Here is an 11,164-nt window from a genome sequence, read left to right as displayed (position 1 = left end):
ATTTAAGTTTCAAATTTGATGGTCACTTTTAAAAATCAATTAAAAATATTAAATGATCTCCAAATGACTTGAAATTTTTATGGTAAGTTTTCTGACTCATGGGCCACAATGGACAACAAAAATCAAGTGATTTTAATCTCTGTGTGCTTCAACATCATTCCTAAGTTTATCATTTTAGATAAAGGAAAAATATTTGGCCAGGAATTTTTTTGGCTAAATCGTCCCATGGGGTAAATGAACCTGGTGCTAAGAAATTGATTCATATTTTAGCCTTATTTCTAAATAAAAAAGGGAAAGCCTTAGTCTAAAGGTTGGCATTGGAACCAACATTATACCTAAAAGCGGCACAAAATTTTAAAAAACTATGTGGGGGTTGAGGTCTTTTGTGGCCAAGCTGATTGTTTTGCATCATCTAGATAATAGCTAATTTCAGTTCAAATAAAGTGGCCTTTATGGTAGATCTGTTAAAACTCAAATAGATTTTTTTCTAGAGATAATACTTTCTTTCTAAGGTAAGCTTGTCATCTCTCCAACATTCTTCTTTAGTTTTTAAAATTTTCTGATTCTTTTCACAGTTCTTTCAAGTTCAGGTTGAAAGACACTAAGTTAGCCAATCCAATCCTAAAAATATACAACACTAGACCTAACAAGTAAGAGTCGTTAACTATAATAGAAATAACAATTCACCACAAACAAACTACTAAGAACAAGAAGCTAAACAGTAATAAGTGTTGAAATTATAAATAAAACACATCACACAATTCCACAATCACTGAAATGCAGTAAAACATCACAATGCTAAATTAATGCAAGAAACAGGAAGAACAAAACGTGATATATTTTTAAATTTTCTAAGACAACAAATAGTAAAAAACAATAGAAGTACAACGCAACAATATTCAAATCTAAACTCTAACGGTTTAACTAAAATCTTCATAAAATTGAAAATTCAACATTGTTTCCCTGCAACGGTGCCTAAAATTTGATATAAACCAAGTGTTATGAAGCACCGCCCATACACACAAATATATGTGCCGTCCAAGTAGTATAAGGAAATGAGCTTGTGTATCAATCCCTCATAAACGAGTGAATTCTTAAAGTCTAAAAAGATTCTACCATAATAGTTTTGAGTCTAGCCTAAAAGCTTGAATTTTGGTGATTTTTGAAAGTTTCTAAGCTTAATTTTAACCAAGAGGAAAATCCTAGTTTAAATATGTGAGGTATTCAAATGATTGAGAGTGTCCCCCCTGAATTGAGTCCTAAAAGTCTAGGATTAACAAAGTGACTTAATTAACCGTGACAATCAGGAATAAATTTCTTCTTTAGCCCCATTCGGTGATAATATAAGTTAGGACATCAAACAAGTTTAACTCCCTAAAACAAGTGAAAATCCTAGGATTCAGTATTTTCTAACAAGATTGCACTAACTTAAGAGCAATATTCATATATTCTTCTAAGTTGATGAGTTTTAACCTAGTTGTTCCACTAAAGATCATTCTAAAACTCAAAATTCAGAAGTCTTAACAACTCAATTGACCAGATTAAATGTTAATGAAAACTGAAAGGTTAAAATTTCACAAAGCAAATATAGAACTTCTATGCACACAAAAATTAAATCCTAGAACTTCTATTCACCAAATCAATGGAGAAGTAACTATTCATGCTTTTAAACTAAACAAAACACATTTTATTAATCAAAGCAAATATAGTACACATGTAAAGAAAGAAAAATCAAGAAAAGTTACACCGTTCATTTGCAATTTTGTTCTCCAATCCTCTTCATGGTTGACTGATGAGCACTAAGACTACAGGGCAGTCCTCCTGAATTGTCCCTGCAATATACTCTCACAGTCACCCTAAAAATTTCTCTGACTCTCTTCCTTACAAAATTTTACTCTTTCACTGATAAAGAAAAACACGAGACACAACAGAGAGAGTTATTCATCCCACTTGAATGCTCCATATATGTCCACAGATCGCCACGGAAGAGGTAACTACCACAACTTCCTTCTCAGCACAAAGGTTCTATCATGTAATATCACTAGATTAAGATTTCAAAATGGCGTTGAGTTTCTGCAAAAGCGGTGCTAGAATGTCCCACTCTCAGTTGGACCCGCTTAGGAATCGCATATATACGTCCTTAAGGGGCGTAGCCACACCACCACATTGACGCAGCTACTCCAACACTTGGGCGTAGTAGCATCAGCTTCAGGTGCCTATGTGCCATATAAACTAGCGCAGCAATTCTATTCTCTCGATTATGGGAGTGGCATGGGATTGAAGCTGGCGCCTGCTTCCTGCAAATGTGGCGACAAGGTTCTTAAAGTGGGTGTAGTTACACCATGCTACAAAGAATTAGGATGCTTCCTTTGAGTTTGCTCCTATGCCTCATTAATGTGCCCTTAAGCTCTCATTAGTACCTGCACCCTGCAATTGCACATAAAAACACCTTGAAAGCATAAATGTGTACAAATAGTAGAGGAAAATGTAGACAAATAAAACAGACATTTTAAATGCACAATGGACACTTCTTAAGATGGCTCTATTCACTCACAAATTAACTCCAAAATAAAAGTATGAAGAAATAAAGAGCAAAAATTCAATGACCACAATAACCAATGATGAGAAGTGAATGTCCAAACCCTAGTTATTACGATACAGATGCTAAATTGAAGCAAACCAACCAAGATTATACTTTAAGCCGGAGTTGACCGCATAACACTTTGTCGTAATCCGTTAAAGCAATGTGACGGGCGTTTTGTTAATAGCATGTGTTTCACAAGAAAATGAAGAACAGCACATCACTTCTCTCCAAATCAAAAGAGTCAATTCAAAATCACATTACAGGTAAATCCAAATAATAATCTCTCCCCCATTTTCCCCTTACATTTCTTTTATTGAGACCCACTGGTCCCTCACATTTTTCTCTTCCTTTTTTTTTTTGGGCCCACATGATACATGCCTAATTTCCCACCACTACTCCTTACCCTTATTAGTTGGATATGAATAAAACGACGGTCAGCAAAAAAATCTTAATTATATTAGTTAAGCATGATAAAATAAATGAATTGAAAACATAGACCTAAAAATCAACAAAATATTCACACAGATAGTAAATACTAAATTCTATAGACTGAAACATCATAAAGATTCTCTAAACATTTACCAAAAATTTAAATTAATGGATGTTATTGTAACCAAATGTGCTTTTGCTTTAAATGATATTAATAAAAGACTTATGTATGCTTAATTTTACTTATTCTATGTTCCGATTTGATTTCTGGTAAATGGCCCATAGTACATGGACTTTTGTAGACTGATTTGGAATGTTTGAAGGCATGTATGTACCACATCACAAGTCTTGCCTTTGAAACTTCACATGGTTTACAAAAAGGAACCACTTAGAGCATTCGGCTTCTTGTAATGTAATGTCAAGAAAGGAATTAATGTATACAATAGATCTCTATATTGTAGAGGCAATTCCGTGATTCAAAACATACAAAGTCAAATTGGTAGAAGAAAACATTGAAAGAAAGATAAAAATTGGAAAACATTATTATGATAACCACGCCTCCTTATCAAAGGGCGAGCACTTCACATATCAAACCATTGACCAAGCACAGCTATATAGCCTTAGGTCTCATGTGGTAATGTCATATTACGTCCAATGAATAAAAATAGAAATAATAACTCTCCTTTGGATGGAAAACCTGCTCAAAAAGTTCAATCTCCATGTTTGAATGTCCATGGCAGGGTGCATGCAAGACAAGGTATTTTCCTCAAAAAAAATAAAATAAAAAATAAAAATTGTGGTATGATCAGTTTTTAAAAATTAATGCAGAAAAGAACATTACAAAACAAAATCTCAGTCCCACTATCTGATCCGCTTTTTGGAATCTCTTTCCAGGAAAAGAAGGTCAGGCTCCAATTTATGCTCCCAATAATAAATAATCTAAGGTCAACAGCACAAAAATCCGATCACTGTTACATTGAAATCCAATAATATGCAACAATGGAATCATGGGTCTATGCCAAGCAAATGGAAAATTCAAACTTTCATAATTATTTTAACCCACACGAATCATTAAGTGCAGACCTATAAATTGGTAATCGGTATATCCATCTAAGTAACTGCACAGATTCCAGAAATTTACCCCCCAATGCACCGAACCCTCTCAAACAGATTACAATAGAACGTGATGGTATGTTCTGAGTCACGTTCAGAATAATGACAAGTGAATCAAATGCTGAGAGCACCGAAATATAGAAAGTCAGTTGAAGCACAACGTGGGCGGGAAAACAAGCTCCGTAAATCATTCAACAAATAGCATTCAAAGCTGCTCTGACCCATTTGTTATATTTTAGGTTAGAAAGGTAGTAGCTGAAACAATTAAGGCAAAGCAGCACAAGAAAATAAAAAAAATGAACATCAAATTTGGAAAACAAATGTAATGGCAAGCTTAAAATATAAACACAATTAGACTGCTCCACTGATCTGTGACTTAATTATCTTGACTGTAAAATACAAAACCAAGACTTTAGATGACAGCATTCAAAGGTTACAGATAAATTCAGGTACAGAAGATTTCAAGAACAAACATTTTGTGTCGATTACCAAGATTAAAGCAGATTTGCCATCGAAAAGAGCCGCGGTAATTGTCCAAAAATGCCCAGTGATTCCTTTTGATGAAAAGTAAATGAAGTTCAGACTAAATAAATAGAGTTGGAAGATAAACGAATTCAATACCTCAAACTTTATGTTACAAACCCAAATAAAGAGAAAGAGTATCCTTCATAGATGCGGTTTAACAAAAGAACTGATATGTTGAAAATCCATAGCACATATAAGTAAAATTTTGATTTTGCCAAAATCTGCCAAAATTAAGGAAAATTTTAAGAAAAAGATGACAAAACTTCTTAAACATAAACACATGAAGTTATTAGTAAGAAACAAAATGAAAAATATAGAAATATCTCTACTTTTAAATATTTAAATTCTAACTGATAATGTTAATATTGGGCTCGAGATTAGGAGCAAGTTCCTAAGTTCAAGACATCATGAATTTTAATACGTGGTGTATTACCTTAAATTAGATTATCAGGAATGAGTTGCACAAATTTATGATCCATGTCAAGAAAAATCAAGAACTTATTTCTTGAATAAGAAATGATGATAAGTTTAATTCAACTAACCTAAATAGATATCTATTTCAGCAATGAAGAAGAATTATAAAATTTGCATTCCATGGTCACAATTTTTGGAATTCATAGGAGAGACACAAATAGTTATTTTCAATAATAAATAGAAACCATATAACTAAAAATTAATTGTAAAATGAATACAAGTTTAGCACAAAGACCTGAGATAAACTACAACCATTAGTAGGTAACTGGAGCTTTGAAAATTGCATATTTCATGGACAGAGAATGGAAACTTTTTTGAATGTTAGTACATATTGGGATGCATATAAACAGCTGAAACGAAACAAAAATTTTCAATGATTAATTTCAGTATTTACAACACTGAAAAAAAAAAATTATATAGGTTTTCAACCAGTAAAAGTTTCATGAAACAAACCCTCCGTCAATTAGATAGTAAAGTTACTTCAAACAACCGCTTCCAAAAAATTGCTTCAAACAACCCCTTCCTGAACATGCATGTGCAAGAGCTTAATGAACTAGGACTTTTCTTAATAACTTAGTGATATTTTACCAATATAAATTTCAAGAGGCCATATTATTAAATTCACTTCTGATAACCATTTTGTTATGCTTATCAATTAATTTCAATTTTTTAAATTTCAAAAGAAGCCAGAGAAAAGAGCAAACCTTTGCGAGGAAAAAGTTCACTGAAGCAATTGAGAGGACAAACACTACACTGCAATTTTAAGAGTTGATGGGTTAATAAAATAAGATATTCAAAGAAATAAAAAGATAGTATGTTAGAAACCAAAATGCATACCATGCTCCATGTAAGTGTAAGATGTATGCCAACGACATAATAAACCAGACAACTGACATGCCCCTCCCTTTCAAGTTAAATTGGTTTCTCAAGGCAATTGCTCCAAAAGTGAAAATTCCGAAAACAAAGGTAAGAATAGGCAAATTTGTAAGAATAGGTAAATTTCCATGAAAGTTTCTCCATTGTGCATCAGAAAGGTCCTATCATGAAGGAAGAAAGAGCAGATTTATAAGTATCATTCACCAATCCTCCATGGCATATTTCCATTGAAACTAATGACAGAATCATTGATGAACAAATAGATAATAACCATTCAAAATGACAAAGAACCATAACATAAAGACCATAAACATACATTTAGATGATTAAACATCCACCCTCGACGAAGACTGTAAAGTTCTCTAGAATGATCTGTGTTATGAAGAGGTGACAAAATTGAAGATTGACATATACAACTTCAGAAAATAATAAGAAAAATGTGTTAGTGATCGCGTATTAAAGGAAAAGACAACGATAAACCAGTTTATTAGGTGCGTGTGTGTGTGAGTTGACTATGTGCACTAAAGAATTAAAGGGAGAGATTACCATGTGATAAGTACAGAGATCGTTGAATGACAATAACATAGAATGTCACTGCATAGAGAATGAGGAATAAAAGCTCGCTTCTTTTCCAGAACAAATGACCCATCACTACTCCTCACCCTTGGGAGATCAATGTCAAACAACTTTAGCTCAATGCACAGCAGACCCTCGAACTATGGAAAAATATTCCAATTGCAAAATGGAATCCAAAAAACCATAGTATCCATCAAAGAAAAAACACAGCAAAAATAACCAATTAACTTGAAAAAACTAACATCACAACAATTAAAGTCGCTATAATTTTTTTTCAATTAGTAAGTAAATATAAGGAATTGTTTGTTCAGCAATATTAGAAGCCAACTAAGGTTTCGCGTGAGAGAGGGCTAGGGCCTGCGGGAGCTGGCCGCCGGTGTCGAAGGAGGCCCGAGGAAGACCCGTGCGAAAATCGGCAGAGGCGGGAGAGAGATCAAATGCTCGCGCTAAAAACCCTTGGATAGGAGCTCCGGCACGGAGGAGGGCACCGGAGGTTGAACGTTCCCCGGGGAGTTTCGCGTGAGAGAGGACTATGGCGGCGGTCTCGCCAAAAAGGAGAGCTGAGTGTCACACCCCCACCAACTTCAAAGACTCTACATGTAGGAGAAGTAACCCCGGCAACTCTAGAAAATTTCACCTTATTTTAGAAAATTGTCTAAGGATAAACTCCAAAATAATTTAGAAGGATTTAGTACCATGTATATAGATAAGAATTATATAGAACTATCTAAAAATTATTCTAGTGTACTATAGAAAGTTCGTAAGGCTTGGGAGAAAACTATAAATAAAGATTCATCACTCATTCATAAGTCTTTAAGTAAAGCTTTCAATCTTTCAAGTGTTGTAATTCTTCTCTCTTAGTGAAGTGTTCATTTTTCTAATACTTCTCTCTATTCTTTTTAGTGTGTTTTGTGCATTCAAGTTCTAGTGTTGTGAGCGATAGACTGATTTAGGCAAAGGAAGAGCACTAAAGTTGCACGGGTGACTAGAGATAAGTTAGTCCATGACAATTGGCATGAGAGTCTCGGTTCGAATGAATGACAAAGAGGTTAAAGAACGCGTAATGGAGTTTGAAGCTACTAATGTGGAAACGTCTCAACAAGGGCGAGATCATCAGGAGTAAAGAGATCCAGCTGCATCCAAACCACATGGGAGGTCCAAAGAGATCATACACTGCATTGATTCTCGCCTTGCTCGGGTGAATGAAGCAACGAATGGCATGGAGGCCCAGATAGAGGATCTTGGACAAAAGGTTGATGGACTCGAGGAGGAATCTCTAATGGATCAAATGACTAAGATGCAGGTGAACTTGATGGAGGAGCTCCACGAGGTACGAAGAGCCCATAAAGAAGAGATAAAAGATGTGCATGCTAGTTTGGAGGAAATACGTGGAGATATCTCGTTATGCAAGAAGGCATTAGTGGCATCCACCAACCATCACATGTTCGAAGCTAAGAGGATTAAAGTTCTAAAACAAAAAAGTTTTGGAGGAGCTCGCAACGCGAATGAAGTGGATAACTTCTTGTGGGGACTTGAACAATATTTCAGAGCAATGGGGATTACATATGAAGATGCGAGAATACAATTTGCAGCTATTTATCTCTTGGGCATCGCTATGTTGTGGTGGAGGAGAATGCGTGGAGATATAGAGAAAGGTATGTGCACCATATCTACCTTTGATGACTTCAAAAGAGAAATAAAGAGGCAGTTTTGCCCGAAGAATGCGGAGAAAGAGAGCCGTCGCGAATGGACCCCATCAAAGGCAAAGGATAAGGGAAAGTCTAATAGCAAAATCGGACTTCATAACAATTGCTTCCTCTATGGATGGCCTCATTGGGCAAGGGATTACCCTCAGAAGAAGGCTCTAAACTCTCTCATTGCAAGTAATCAAGAAAAAGAGGGAGGCGATATGGACAAATAGGTGGTAACAATGCAATTGCTAAACGTGGTGCGCTCCTCTCCAAAAAGCCCGACAAAAGGACTTCTCTTCGTGAAGGTGATCATAGGTGGAAAATCTACTAAAGCAATGATAGAAATGGGAGTTTCTCACATCTTCATCTCTATTGAAGAAGCAAAGAGGATGGGTCTGCAATTAACAGGAGGAGGAGGCTCCATCAAAGCAGTCAACTCAGCAGTTAGGCCAATCCATGGAGTTGCTAAAGGAGTAAAGACGTGTGTCAGAGATTGGTCAGGGATGTTGAATTTCTCCATCATTCCCATGGATGATTTCAAGGTAATCCTTATTCTAAAATTCTTGGACCAAGTGAGGGCATTCCCTATACCATTTGATAACATGTGCATCATGGAGGGCAACTAAGCTTGCCTATTACCAACGAAATGGGCTAGGGAGCAAGAAGCCAAAATGCTATCAACCATGCAATTCAAGAAAAGCATCCGATGAGAGGAGGAGAGCTACTTGTCTATTCTTTAGGAGTTCGATGAAGAATTGAAACCCCAAGAAGACATGCCAAGGGAAGTGGTGACAGTACTTGAAGAGCTTAAGGATATTTCACCACAGGAATTACCAAAAGAACTGTCACCAAGAAGGGAGATGGATCTTCAGATCGATCTAGAACTAGGGACTAACCCACCAACAATGAGAGCTTACCACATGACACCTCCAGAACTGGCAGAGCTACGTAAAAAATTAAAGGAGTTGTTGGAGGCAAAAATTCATCTGGACATCTAAAGCCCCATATGGTGTCCCAATTATATTTCAGAAAAAGAAAGATGGCTCCTTGCACATGGGCATAAACTACCAGACTTTAAACAAGATTGTCGTGAAGAACAAAACAAATACACATTTTTTCTCATCCTCGATCTTTTTATCAACTGGGGAGCGCAAGATACTTCTCAAAATTGGATCTCCGATTGGTCTACTATCAAGTGACGATAGCAGAAGGAGATGAACCAATGACTACTTGTGTGACCAAGTATTGGTCGTTTGAGTTTTTGGTTATGCCTTTTGGGCTAACCAATGTTCCTGTCACATTCTGATAAGTATTTAAAGTACTAAGAGAAAATAAGTTATACATCAAGAAAGAAAAATGATCCATTGCCAAACAAGAAGAGATATTCTTAGGGCATAAAATAAAAGATTGAATGTTCATGATGGAAGAAAGCAAGATCAAGGTCATCCAAGATTGGGAACATCTTACCCATTTTGCACACTAGCTGCCTAAAGAAAATGGGTCAAGTTTTTGGTCAGGAAACTAAATAACTGCATAATTGCGGATCGAGTCACCTAGGCTCCAGCTTCCGGGATCTTGGTGTCGCTCCATGGCTCCATGGTGTCGTAGATGTGCGGCTAGGCGTCAGTTGAAGTCCAACAAATATAGAACCTAGCATCATGGCACCACAGGTCGTCGCCTAGGCCCTAATTATTTGCTCTACTTACCCGAGATGGTGGCACCTAGGCGCCACAGACTAACGCCTGGGTGCCAATACTAACTTGTGCGATTTCTGTAGCAGTTATGGATGAATTTGGAGGTTATGAATAAAGATAAGCAATTCAAACAAAAGGAAATATGATTTGTGAAGCCAAGGAAAGTGCCTGAGTGTGTAGAAAAGGAGAGTTTAAAGTGAGATTTTGTATTTTTCTGTATTTTCTTATAGAGAATTGAGAGGATGTTGTAAAGGATTGTTGTAAGCAATGCAAGAAAAACTTGTAGATCATTTGGGGAGGAGTTTTCATTTCTTTTATCAGGGAGAAAGATAAGTGTTTCATTTTTTTATTGTCTTATATTAATTGTGAACTCATTGCGTATGAATTTCTTTTATTATAAGATAATGAATTGTTGTGCTTACTTCATGCATCATGAGTAGATCATTTTTGCCTTTCTCTTGTGATGAAATAATTGTATGTGTAGTATATGTGGATATATTTGGAATAAGTTTTTATTCATTATTGTGATGGTTTTTTACTTTCTGCTTCATTTACTTATCATTTTGCTCAATTAATAAAACATGTTGCGAATCTATAATGATTTGAGAGGGCTATGATCTTACCAACTAGTATAAACCATATTAAACTATTAGGTGAAGAAAAAGTAGATCATAGGGTAGTGCAAATAGATAGAGAGATAAATTTTGATGGTTCTAGGATGATAGGCAGAAAGTTAAACCAAACTTCTTTATGCACTCGAAAGAGCGTAAAGAAGATGAATGCTCGTATTTATCACTAATTACAATCTATATTCTATGTGTTGCATTCCTACACAAATTACTTACTTCATTGCAAGGGGAGGGTATTTTTCATAACTTAATCTTTCTTGACTTATTTAGCTTTAGTAAAAATAACTTTAGAGTAAATCACTAGGGTTAATAATGATTTGATAGAATTCTATAAAGACAAGTCAAATCGACTTTAATTCTAGGCTCAAACCTATTATTGTAGGCTAGAACTTTTCTCAAGTCTTTAAAATAACGACATTTCTTGTGGGATCGATACTCCAGACTAAAAAATTTGATACTACTTGAACGATACGTATACTTGCGTAAAATATCTAGTATGTAGTGCTAAATTGTGGAAAAAATCAAGTTATAAAATTTATAATACATATTTTATATTTAAATTTTTTCATCCAA

The 11,164-nt window shown here is 35.4% G+C and overlaps 1 protein-coding gene across 1 annotated transcript in view; it reads right to left on the bottom strand.

Annotated features, from left to right (window-relative positions):
- LOC110037364 (putative membrane-bound O-acyltransferase C24H6.01c) overlaps window positions 1-7,218 on the bottom strand; it is a 98,881-nt gene extending 91,663 nt beyond the window's left edge. Inside the window, 6 exon segments of the mRNA XM_020741995.1 lie at window positions 4,616-4,680; window positions 4,769-4,872; window positions 5,830-5,878; window positions 5,963-6,162; window positions 6,318-6,373; window positions 6,548-7,218. Of these exon segments, the coding sequence (XP_020597654.1) occupies window positions 4,616-4,680; window positions 4,769-4,872; window positions 5,830-5,878; window positions 5,963-6,162; window positions 6,318-6,373; window positions 6,548-6,650 (577 nt within the window). The 5' untranslated portion in view covers window positions 6,651-7,218.
- Between the last annotated feature and the right edge of the window lie 3,946 nt (window positions 7,219-11,164).

The sequence above is a fragment of the Phalaenopsis equestris genome, unplaced genomic scaffold, assembly GCF_001263595.1.
Source record: "Phalaenopsis equestris unplaced genomic scaffold, ASM126359v1 Scaffold219045, whole genome shotgun sequence".
Lineage (NCBI taxonomy): Eukaryota > Viridiplantae > Streptophyta > Magnoliopsida > Asparagales > Orchidaceae > Phalaenopsis > Phalaenopsis equestris.
The sequence above is the reverse complement of the archived record's forward strand: the minus strand, read 5'-3'. Positions and strand labels throughout refer to the sequence as shown.